Source organism: Aquila chrysaetos (genome assembly GCF_900496995.4).
Source record: "Aquila chrysaetos chrysaetos chromosome W unlocalized genomic scaffold, bAquChr1.4 W_unloc_5, whole genome shotgun sequence".
Classification (NCBI taxonomy): Eukaryota; Metazoa; Chordata; class Aves; order Accipitriformes; family Accipitridae; genus Aquila; species Aquila chrysaetos.
Genome location: NW_024470325.1, coordinates 1,015,928 through 1,028,477, shown reverse-complemented (window position 1 = coordinate 1,028,477; position 12,550 = coordinate 1,015,928). Strand labels below are relative to the sequence as shown.

At 51.4% G+C, this 12,550-nt stretch overlaps 1 protein-coding gene across 1 annotated transcript; it reads left to right on the top strand.

Annotated features, from left to right (window-relative positions):
- Nucleotides 1-10,188: 10,188 nt before the first annotated feature.
- LOC115337607 (olfactory receptor 14A16-like) lies at nt 10,189-11,209 on the top strand. The gene has a single exon (XM_030005978.2). The coding sequence runs from the start codon at nt 10,201-10,203 to the stop codon at nt 11,155-11,157; it is 957 nt and encodes a 318-aa protein (XP_029861838.2). The 5' UTR covers nt 10,189-10,200; the 3' UTR covers nt 11,158-11,209.
- The last annotated feature ends 1,341 nt before the right edge of the window (nt 11,210-12,550 follow it).

Here is a 12,550-nt window from a genome sequence, read left to right as displayed (position 1 = left end):
AGGTAGGGTATGGCCCCTTCACCACTGCGCTCTCAGCCTCATCATCCAACTGGTGTTTTGCCCATCTCTTTGTCTATCCATCCAGACCGTACTGTCCTAACTTGAGTAGGAGAATATTGAGGGACACTGTGCCAAAAGTCTTGCTGAAGTGCAGGTAAACAACATCCACTGTGCTCTCCTCGTGCACAAATGCACTTCCTTCATCATGATGGCAATCAGGTTGGCAAGGCATGATTTACCCTTGGGAAGTCCATGCCAATGTTGTCCTTTTTTAGGTGCCCAGGAATGTCACCCATGAGGAGTCATTCAATGGCACGCTCCTCATCAAAGTGACCTTGTACAGCCTGTGGTTCCCTGGGTTGCACTTTTGGCCTCTTTAGAAGATGGGTGCAACATTGGTTTGCCTTCACTCTCAAGAAACCCCTACCAATTCCATGACCCTTTACAGAGGACATTCCAAAGAAATATCAGTCCTCCCCTATAACTTTGTTGCCACTGTTTTGCCTGTCCTATGGTGTATTTAGTTGCTCTAGTCTTTCATATACTTACACCTGTCCTGACACAATGACCATTTCTGAAAGTCATCTTTTCAGATGCAGACTGCCTAGGCAAAGGCCCTTTCCATTATGATCCACTTCTCTCCTTCCCGTACTCTTTGTTCATCAAGATACCCCTCCCCTATGCAGCTGCTTTGAACTTCAGGGAGCTAACAGCTTGCCTGTCCTCCAGTAGCCTAATTGTCTCTTTAGCCAATTCTTTAATTTTGTTTATCTCTAACTTTTTAGTGTCTATCACAAACATTTCTCATAAGACTGTCCCTTGTAGAAAGGCAGCCTCATTAGGGGCAGCTTGTACGTTGCATGTGGTTAAGGAGTGTGACTTATTGTTTATGAAACTTCATCATGATTTTCCTTGCTTTGCTTGCAAACAGGAAAAATTCTTCTGGTCCTGTGTGCAGCCAGTTCTCTAAGGAGAGCAGAGGGGAGATGATGCAATGGAGCTGTAACCTCCAGCTGTAGAGATCAGTGGAGAAGTCTGAGGCAAGGAACAGAGATGTAAGCCCCAGGTGGCCAAGGTCAGAAGTGGTGAGGTTTGAGAGGTGAGGAGCAAGGTTGTCCATACAGTGTCAGAGCTCAAGGGACTGCATTTCCTAGCTGTCCAGACCTCCAGAGCGGACACTCTGGATCATTATCACTTGGAGAATGCTTCTATCACCTCTTCTCTAAACTGAAGAGTAAGAAAAACTATCCTTTAAAAGAAAAAAATAATGGGTATAAGTGCACTTTGAAATCTTCCTCCTTAACTACAATACGAAGTTTTTGTAATTAGCTGTACAAGTCTTGAAGACTTGAAGAAAATTGCAGGAAGAAACATGGCTTCCTAGAGCTTTCTGTATCCTAATGAGCCCCATGGTGTGTTTGAGGCTGAGTCCATGAACCTCAGCTACTGAGAGCAGACTGAAAGAAACTTCTCAAGAAGTCCAAGTCAGAAGTACCTTGAAGCATTAATGGGCCGCACTGAGGGCCATTACTGGCAAAGCCTCCCCAGGGACTTGTTAGAGCAGATAATTGGAGGCTGTGATTGCAGGTAGGCAAAAGCACTGTGCAGGTGGTTGTAATGCTGAGAAAACCCTTGGTTTGTTTTATGCAGCAGAAAGGCCAAGCCCTGATCCTCAGGCCCTGGGAAGGCAGATCCTGTCCCTCATGCATGGCTCAGGGCTCTTCCTGGGTCAGCAGGATGTGAGGGCGAGCAAGGCCAAGCGTAGGAAAACTGTGCAACACCTCCCAGCCTCCCCAAGCAGGGGTGAGGAAGAAACTAAGTCCAGACCCTCAAAACCAGTTTTGCCTGGTAGGCCTTGGTGGCGGAGGCAGCTGACAAAGCCAAGACAACAAATACCTTGGACCTGTTCTGCCTTTCAGCCTTGCCAGAGCACTTGGCCATCTCTACTGCAGGCTGTCATAACCTGTCCCATGCCTTATCTCTTCCCCTTCAGGCTGTTGACGTCCATCTTGCTTTCCCACCTAGCTCCCACCCCGGCATTTCTATTCCTTTGCTGATGTCTCTCCAGCCTGGCTGGTTTTCCCTTGAAACACAACGCCATGGGCTGATCCGGGCTCTCTCTGGGTGACCTCTTGCACCACAAGGCTACTCTGTGAGTGACATTTCTTTCTCAACACACCCAGTCTGAACCTTCCAAGCTGCACTTTGTGCAGGTTTCCTTCTCTTCCCACTTCACCAAGAAAACCTCCATCATCTCTGAAGCCACCCTTCACGCAGATGCACTCTACTACTATAGTGCCCTGAGCCTCCACTTCACCAGGCTAAAGAAGCCCAAGTCCTTCAGCCTCTCCAGAGGCCCCAGTGCCCATCCTGGTAGATGTTCTCTGGGACTGCTCCAGTTCTTCCCCACTCCTCCCAGACACACTAGTCCAGATGTGGCCACACCAGTGCCGAGGCCAGAGGGATGAGAACAGCCTTGCCTGGGTGGCCACGCTCCTCCTAATACAGCCCTGTATGTAATTGGCCTTATTCACTGTAGTGTTTGCTCTCTCAAATGGTATTTTAAATGATACTGCACCGAGGCTGCGTGCCTTTCTTACTGGGGACGTAACAAACCAGAACCTCCAGCTACAGAACAACAACCAAGGCACGTGCCTGCTGCTGGCTGTCAGATTCTCAGGCAGAAGTGATGCCACAGCCGACATGCCAGCCATGTGTCTTCCTGATGGCCAATGACCCCAAGAGATTGGAGATTCCAATGACCTCACACTCGCTTTCATGGCCATGTGCCTCCTGCTGGCCTATGAGCTTCTCAGACATAATTGGTGTCAGAATGATAGCCTAACCCATCAGCCTTCTTGTGGCATGTCAACTGACCAGCCAGAAGTAACCTCACCATGATCTTCCAAGCCACATGCCTGCTGCTGTCCCGTCACGCACTCAGGCAGAAGAGGTGTGAGAACCCATATCCGAGCCCTCTTCCTGGACGGGCCTACCAGGTACTTAGGGAAAGGGATTCTCACAATCAACATGGTTTGCTGGCCTGTCAGAGACACTGGCAGATGTGAGGGTAAAAGCAGATATCCCAGCCATGAGTCAAGGGCTGACCTATCAGCTCCTTCAGAAAGAAGTGACCTCACAGTCCCTTTCCCAGCCGTGCTCCTGCTGCTGGCCTATCAACTCCAAGGACAGAAGGGACCTCGCAGCCACCTTCCCAGCCTTGTGCCCCCTGCTGTCCCATGAGATCCTGAGGCACAGCTGATCTTACCATAGCATTCCTACCCATCTCCTCCTTGTGGCCTACAAGCTCATCAGATACAGGTCACCTCACATTCCTCTCCCAATGCCATGCGACTGTTCTGGGACCTCACGATCCCTGCCCCAGTCCCAGGGGGCCAAACAGCTTACGTAAAGTTGAGGAGAGGTGACCAAGATGAGGGGAGTAGAATGTGGGAAAGAGAGCTTCAGGGATTCGGTGTTGAGGTTGGATCTTAGGGATTAGAGCTCACCTTTCAGGGTTGGGGATTAGGCAAAGGCTTAGGGAGAGAGTTTGGTGTCCTGCTGAGGTTCCCTGGCTAGTGTTTAAGGTGCGGGCTAGCATGGTGGGTTAGGGTTTTGTTTAGGGCTGGGGCGAGGGCTAGGATTAAGGCCAACATGTTAATACTAGGGGTAGAGGCTAGGGTTCAGGCTGAGCAACCGGGTAAGTGTAAGGGAAAGGGGTTATGGCTTTGGGATTTGGCTTAGATGTAAGCTTTGAGGTTAGCGATAGCCTAAGCTCAGTTAGGTTAGTAACAGTGGATTACTGTCAGGGGGAGTAGGAGTATTTAGGGGTAGGGTTAGGGCTTAAGCTTACTAGTTAGAGATAGTGTAGGGTCTTAACAGGAATGTTTTCACAGTCAGTGTTTTCACAGCAACGTCCCCTTAACCCATTTTACCTCTTCAAAATCTTTCGTGTCTGTTGGTCAAGCCCCTCTTCCCTCCCCCAGATCTCCCATTTCTTTTGCCCAGGCTCCTCCTGACCTCCCCAAATGTGTCGTCTTGTTGAGGGCGGCTTCCTGATGACCTTCATGACCTCAGAGTATCTCTCTCCCTGCTGCTGCTGACCAGTCAGAAGTGACCTCCCAGCCACCATCCAAGGGGACATAGTGTCTGCTGAGCTCGAGAGGCCTCTTCACAGCCTACCCAGCAGCACTGGAGGAAGGTGATGCCTTGCACCACCCCCGAGGTTCCCTGCCTGCAAACCCACTCATACATCCGAAGGATTCCTGCATCACTTTTCCCACATGGCTGCTTCAGTTACCACAGGGCAGCTTGGATGCAATGGCCACCTCTGTGCGGGCAACTGAATCAAGTCCAGAATGTAAATTTTAGAAAAATGTTGAAGCCTATGCAGAAAAGGAAACCTATGTAATAGCAGAAAAAGTCCTAATTTCCAGCTTTTAATGATCTTTTATGAAATTTTGCTGATCACGGAGGGATTCTGCTAGTATCTAGCTCCTCAGAGGACTTTGTACCACTGATGGAATTTCATCCTGATTGTCCAGCCAACTTCCCATGCACTGCATTGTCCACATCTTCAGTCCACATGTCAACAGTCCGCTGTAAGGAGACTACGGAAAACCACATCCAAGGACTTGCAAAAGTCCAGGTACACAGCATGCCCTTCTTTCCCCTCCCACATGGGTTCAGCAATCCTTTTCTTGTCCTTCAAGCGATGGAGATGGCTGCAAGAGCATTTTCCCTGTCCCCTTGCCAGGGACTGAGGGGAAGGTGGTCAACCTGTAACACTCCCCATCCTCCTTTTTGCCCTTCTTGAAGATGGGTTTGAGATTTGCCTTTTCTGAGGATCTTGGAACCTCTCTGATCTCTCTGCCCCTTCCAAGATGTTTGAGAGGCCTCATGATGACATCAGCCAGCTCCACCAGCAGCTCTCTGCTGCGTCACACACCAAAACCCGTCTTCATATCCCACACTTGCAGGGGAGTGCCCAGGACACCGCACATGCCAGTCCAGGTCCTCTAGGCTGGTTCAAAAGAGAAGCAGAAGTGATCTCCTCCCGCAGGCCAACAGCTCCCATGGGTTCTCTGTGCACCTCACAGCTTCCCTGAGCATTTTTCTCAGTGTCCCCCTGCCCCAACCTTTCTAGGCCACAGGCTGTAGATAAGAGGAGTGAACAGGGATGTGAGGATGGCGTAGATAAGGGGCTTTGTCAAACTCTCTCAGGAGGGCTGTTCTGGGCATCACACACCCAAGGATGAGGGTGTCATAGAAAACAGTGGCACTAGTGAGGCGGGAGAAGCAGGTGGAGAAGTCTTTCTGCCTGCCTGCCCCGGATGGGAGAGACCTCAGGGTGGCAGCTCTGATGCACACAGGATGACCATGTGAACAGGAAGGGGAGGATGCGATCTAAAAAGCAGGGCATGACAGCAAAAAGCATGCGTGTCACAGTGCCAGTGTGTGAAAGCTCCAGCAATGGGGTGAAATCACAGAAGAAGTGGTCCACTCCACTGGGGCCACAGATCTCTATCTGGGACATGACTGAAATGATTACTGTAGCTGACAGATATCCCCCTAGCAAAGGAGACACACCTGGCAGTTCTTGAGTCTTGTAGCGAGCAGGGCATGTCACACAGCCCAGTACTGATCGTAGGATGTAGTCACCAGCAGTAAACACTTTGTACATGCAACAGGACATGAGGTCCTTACAGCTCCAGTGCCTCGTTGCCTCCTCACCCACTCTCCACAGAGCCTGCTCATGAACCTGGAGACTTCCTGGGGTTGCTGACAAAAGACCTTTTCTGTTTCCTCTCCCTGAGCAAGCAGCTTGTAACTGAAAACACAAGGTCACTCCTGCTGACTCCTGCTCTGATCCTAAATGAAAAAAGCTAGTCCAACCTGTTGTCTGTCACATAGAGGACCTCCACAAATCCAAGCTTCCCCTTCATACAGAGGACATAGTCCTCATCCTCCCTGCTGCTCCCTGGGCAGAGCCTGTATCCCTCCATTGCAGCACCACAGCTCAGCAAGCTGTCCCACCACGTCTCATTTAATCCAAAAACGTCACAGTTCTGTGACAAGCCATGGGTCCCCAGCTCCTCCTGGCCATGCACATTTGGGTCACAGTACATCAGCTGTGGCAGCATAATGGAGCACAGACTTCTCTGAAGGAAACCTGAATATGCATCCTGACCAGAAGACTATTGAACATACAGTTCTTAGGGCTGCGCTGTGCTTCACGTATAGCACGGCCATCAAAGATCTTCTGTGCTGCAGAAATCCCTTGGCCACAGGACAACCTCAGCAGCATGTTGTCACACAAGAGCCTGCAAGCAGGTCCCACTCTGTACTGGACATTATGTCTCCTGCGTGGCCTTGCCTGTATCTAACCGTGCAGCAAGATGTTCTTATGAAAACATCATTTCTGTTTGACTGTTGAGATGATGAGTAGAGTTGGGTTTTTGGTAAGAAAATCCTACAGTAGCTTGAATGACCAAAACAGGAGACTGTCTTCTATGGATGGGGTCTGCATGCTTTGCTGCATTCACGTAGAAGGCCCGTTCAATGCTACACCACCTGGGGTTCCCACCATCTAAAGGGACATGAAATTGCCTCTGTGATACTTGCCTTCTCAACCTAGACCCAATGAACACCATTTTAAAAAATGCCTGAGAGTCTAAGTGCCTTTCTGACTGGGATCACAAGAGAGCAGCACCTCCTGGGGAAAAACACTCTCTCAGCACCCTTGGATGCAGCCCCTGTGGTTCCCATGGACTGGTAAGGGTGTAGTTTGCTTGAGTAACCCCGGGCTTGATCCCCATCCACTGCCGGTTGTTCTCCTCCAGAGTCCTGCCTCACAGCACAGAGGCCTGGGAGACCTGGCTGGTATTAAGCAAGGCTGTGACATAGAGTACCTCATATCTACATCTACTGTTATGAAATTCAGCAGTGCTCCTGCATTGTCTCTTTTTTCCTCTTTAACTCTTCCTGAAGTACCCAAACGTCATTTTGGTGCCCTTGAATTCTTCTTTGAGTTTCCATTGAGTTTTCAAAAGGGCCATTGCTGTGCTTGGAGGATGCTGTCCTTGAAGACAAGATGTATCCAAGCACACTGTGAAAATTCTTGGTCTTTTCATTGATTGGATCATCAAGAGAGTGAGTGAAGATCGCTGTGTGACATGCTTCGTGTTCATGCAACGCCTGCAGCTTTAGGGTAGACAAGGGACAGACCTTGCCTCTCTGATGGCATCTGATGACTGATGCCTCTGACTCATCGTATCACTCAAAGGCCCACAGGAACCAAATCATTCACTCTGTGATGCCACCTGGGGCACCTGTGACTCACCCACCCTGAATGGGAATTGCTTTTCTGGAGGTCCTGTGAGGTCCAGGCCGGCCTTGGCCTCTCATGTATTTCTCTGGGCCTGGATTGGAACATTAAATAGAGCACCTACCCTGAATTCTGTTAGGCAATGTGGGGACAAATATGGGACAAATGCCATTGTATTCAGAGGAGGTATACTAAATGCAGCCAATGGAAAAAAGAGAGACCTAGCTGTCCCTATGGTACTTGACGGCAATCGTTCATATGAATACCTGCATAAACTGCCATGAAGACAATGAGAAGGAAAAGGTTCTTTTGGCCTTTAGCGAGGCATCAGCTGTCATTTCACTTAGCCAAAGGAATTTCTCACCCAGTTTATAAATGATGTCTGAGATGCTCCCTAGTCTCTATGAACTTCTAAGCTGGATCTTGCAGTTACCTACATAAATCTTGGACCACCTCTGGCAACTCAAATGTCACCAGGTATTTGTGTCTGAACACCTGACTCCTGCCTTCCATCTCCATTAATTCAGATGGGAGCTGAGACAAGGAGCTCCCATGCAGGTGCGTATTTGGTGCCTACCTGAAGAGAGTCAAGAGGACTCCCACCTCCTGTGGCTTTGTGGTGTGCATGGGAGGGAGCTGAGCCTCCTTCAAATGCCATGGATAGAAATGCAGGATGAGATGCCTCCACTGAGTGAGGGGGATCCCTTCCCTCAGCAGGTGTAAAGGAGATCCCTACCTGTCACTCTCTGGGTATCCCGTCTAACAGTAAGAGCAAAAAAATTGGCATGTAGCTATAACTTTGTCTCTTAGAGGAGAATGACACTTCTGGAAAGAAATGTCTCTTTGCAGCTGAGGGAGGGAACATCAGCGATTGCTTCAGCCCGTTTCCCAGCAGGTTCCCCTGGAGACCCAGGGACACCTGGAGGGAGCCCAGAGGGGGCAGAGAAAGTGCTGCCTTGGGCTGGTCCTCTGCTGCTGAGCTGGGCTGGGCTCCTGGCATGGAGGGAGCTCCTGGCAAGCGGGCAGCGCTGCAGAGAGACAGCTCTGCCCAGGAGCAGCTCCTCTGCAAAGCGCAGCAGGGCTGAGGGCACTGCCTGCAGGCACCGAGGGGAGAGCAGGGAAGGGAGAGGGAGGTTAAAGGCAGTCTGGGCTGTGTGGAGAGAGGAGAGCTGTCCTGGAGAAAAATCTTCACAACCCTTAACAGGGTAAGTCTCTGGCTGCAGGGCAATGCAGCTGTGGTTCCTGGAATGACCTCCTAAAGCTGGCACATCCCACGGCCTGTGGGATCTGTCAGAGGGACTCTCAGGGTTTCTCCAGTGTAGAGAAAAAGGACGTGCTTTGGAGCACAGCTTCCCTGCTGCACCCTCAGAGGGACAGGGCATGTCAGCTGCCTTCACCTGGGGATGGCTGCAGAGTGTGAAGGTGGGTGTGCAGGCAGGGGTGCCCAGGGCTGTCCTTCTGAGCAGGGTCCCTGCACCCCAGGGGGCCGTGTTTTCTGTTTCCTACTCCTGGGAAATTTGGGGGGAGAAATGGAAAAGGAGCTGTCATGCTTGAACAAGTCCCTGAGACTCCTGAGCTGTAACTTGGAGTGATCAGTAAGTCTGATAGGAGCCTCCTGAGGTAGAGCACAGGGACTGAGAACAACTGCCTGGCTGTGCTGGTGTCTGGGAGGTGGCATGCACAGCTGGGGAAGGGTAACTCTTTCCTGAGACTGCAGCTGCCTCTCCCCTTGCCTCTCTGAGCCAGACCATCACTGTGTTTTTCCTTGTTTCCCCACTTGTCTGTGTTATTGCTATTGTTACCTTGTTGCTGCTGTCAGGCTCTCTGGGGATGGGAGTTTCAGCTGCAGAGTCACACACTGATCTTGTGGGTCCTCCCATGCAGCTGTGTCCATGGGAAGAAGGTTACAGGTGTCCAAGCTCTCCTCCAAGCTGTGGGGCTGTGGGCAATGCAGCCTGTGTCATTCCCTGGCAAATGAGCTGACTCTCCCTTCCTGAGACACCATCATCAGGACACTTGGCTACCTGCTTGAGGTGTCCTCCAGGAATCAGGTCTGTCCCATAGAATCTTGGTGTTACCTGAATGCCCCATGGAGAAGCACAGAGATGCCATGACTGAGGAAATGCTGTTGGGTTTGTGAAATGAACCATGTGTGTCCTTGGGAAGAGGTGTGGTGTGGAGACCTTGAGAAAAGGGGAGACACTTGGTTTTGGACAGTGGGTCTCCCTGCTCTCAGTAGTGCCTGGAGTCTTTTCAGGTTAACATGGGGGTGTGATTACCCTCCATCTCTGAAAGGTGCAAGCTCAGGGTAGCTGGGAACATGACAGAGTGACAGACCAGCTCCCCCCTCTCTGCATGAAGCCACAGGCAATCCTCTTGCCTCACAGGACACACTTTGTTTTCTCTGAGTGAAGCAGAAATGGTAAGGGTTTCTGAAATCCAAGATAATCACCAGATGAGATTAGGGAGAGCTCTAAAAACCCCTCTGTCTCTCAAAAACTGTTTTGATTATGGTTTCTTAGCAATGGGAGTGCAGGTGCTGACAAACACTTTTACGTTAGGAGCAGTTTCATCTGACAAATTAAAAAAACAGGACTGCCCCCCTGACTGGCACCATTGCAAGAAACCCAGTGCTACAGAGGAGCCCCTACTACTCCTTGGTAGCCAATGGGCAGAGGTCCTGCTCCTCACGGCACATTCAGACAGCAACAACCATAGCTCCAACCACAGAGCTGAATGGAGGTCTCGCTGAAATGGATAAAATGCGGTGAACATGTATTACGAGAAATGGCTTTGATTTTAATCAGAGAATAATGTCTAACTTGTCACTGCCCTTGCCTCCTTGTTCAGTGCTCCACACCCAGAGGCAGCAGATGTCCAACAGCAGCTCCATCACCCAGTTCCTCCTCCTGGTGTTTGCAGACAGACGGGAGCTGCAGCTCTTGCACTTTTGGCTCTTCCTGGGCATCTACCTGGCTGCTCTCCTGGGAAACGGCCTAGTCCTTACCACCGTAGCCTGTGACCACCACCTCCACACACCTATGTACTTCTTCCTCCTCAACCTCTCCCTCCTCGACTTGGGCTCCATCTCCACCAATGTCCCTAAAGCCATGGCCAACTCCCTCTGGGACCACAGGGCCATCTCCTATGCAGGATGTGCTGCCCAGTTTTTTCTGTTTCTCTTTTTGATCTCAGCAGAGTTTTATCTTCTCACTGTCATGGCCTATGACCGCTACGTTGCCATCTGCAAACCCCTGCACTACGGGACCCTCCTGGGCAGCAGAGCTTGTGTCCACATGGCAGCAGCTGCCTGGGGCAGTGGGTTTCTCCATGCTGTGCTGCACACTGCCAATACATTTTCACTACCCCTCTGCCAAGGCAATGCTGTGGACCAGTTCTTCTGTGAAATCCCCCAGATCCTCAAGCTCTCCTGCTCAGATGCCTACCTCAGGGAAGTTGGGGTACTTGCAGTTAGTGTCTGGTTTACATTTGGGTGTTTTGTTTTCATTGTGCTGTCCTATGGGCAGATCTTCAGGGCTGTGCTGAGGGTCCCCTCTGAGCAGGGACGGCACAAAGCCTTTTCCACGTGCCTCCCTCACCTGGCCGTGGTCTCCTTGTTTGTAAGCACTGGCATGATTGCGTACCTGAAGCCCCCCTCCATCTCGTCCCCATCCCTGGACCTGGTGGTGGCAGTTCTGTACTCGGTGGTGCCTCCAGCCGTGAACCCCCTCATCTACAGCATGAGAAACCAGGAGATCAAGGATGCCCTGAGAAAACTAATCACTGGATGCTTTTCAGAAGCAATAAAGTTCCTTTTGTCTTTTGCATAGTACTCATATCTCATTACAGGCCCAGCCTGTCTTCTGGTGTTTTTTTAGGCTGATTTTGGGGTTTGAGTGAGATTTTTGTTTGCTGGGGTTTTTTGTTTTACTCACCTGAATGCTTTCCACAAAGACATGTCTTTATGCCCTGGGATTGTAATTCACAGTCTATCCAGCTTTTGTGTGCCCTGGAGGCTGTGCAAATGAGGAGCTGTACTGTCTGTGTATTTAACAAAATAAAGGGCCCTGCAGTGACTTGTTCTTCTGAGATCCTTCCTCCAAGACCTTCTCTGCAGCTGCAGGGAGCAGTGCCTGTGTGCAGAGGGGAAGAAGAAAAGAGTCCCGGCACAGCAGCACTGCCAGGGAGCACCAGCGCTTGGTCTTTCCCGAGCTGCTCTCTTCCCACTTCCATGCTTTCCTTCTGAACCCTTTGGTTGGTGGAAGGCCTGAGTGCTCTTCAAGCTTGGTTGCAGTCCTGCTGTGTGGCAGGCCTGTGACCGCAGGCAAGGACAGGCAATGGGCACTTGTGTGCCAGAGCTGGCCTCCATAGCAGCATTTCCATCATACAAGGGGATCTCCTCAGGCCTTGTGCCACAGATGCCCCCCAGCCCTGGGGCTCAGCCCTCTCCACCCCCGAGGAGCTGCTGTGCCCTTCAGAGGGTCTGGGGCTGTGGGGTGAGTGCCCAGAGCTCTGCCGCACCCTGTGGTGGGCACTGCTGTGGGGCCATGCCAGACTGGGCTGTGCTGGGGAGCTGGCAGGGGAGGTGGAGGGAGGTCAAGGGAGGTGGGGAGAGTTTAGGGGGAGCTGCGCTGTGCTGGAAAGTGCCCAGGAGAGAAAAATATCAGTGTGGAGTTTGCAGTGTGAGACCATGCAGGGCGAGGACTCACACCGGGGGGTTGTGGTGCAGGGACAGGGCTTGTGGCAAGCATGGGAGACATGGAGGTGCAGAGGAGAGGAGGATGGTCTGTCCCCTTGGCGGTGTGGACAGATGGGGAGGGTGGCTCAGGGCCTTTCTCATCCCCAGTGTCTCTTTTGCTGCCATTTGCAGCACTTGCTCGACACCCCAGTTTTAAGAGTGTGTCTTGCTGTGAGGCCATCTCCATCTTCCTGCTGAGCCAAGGGCTGCTTTTGGGGAACAGACAGCCCTGCCCAGCCTCTCTCCTTCCTCAGACCCTGGCAGACCCTGGAGCAGAGCTGTCTGCAAAGCCTCACGTGGGACAGGGTTGCAGCATGGCAGGGGTCGGGTGCTAGGGAAATTGCAAAAGTAGGAGGTTTGTGGGGGAACTGTGATCTGAAGGCTGCCATTGGGATCACAAATGGGGGAACCTTCCCCATCCCTGACTGCACCCTTTCCTGTGCTGTGTCTGCAGAGTGGGACCGTGTATGGGCAGTGGGGCTGGG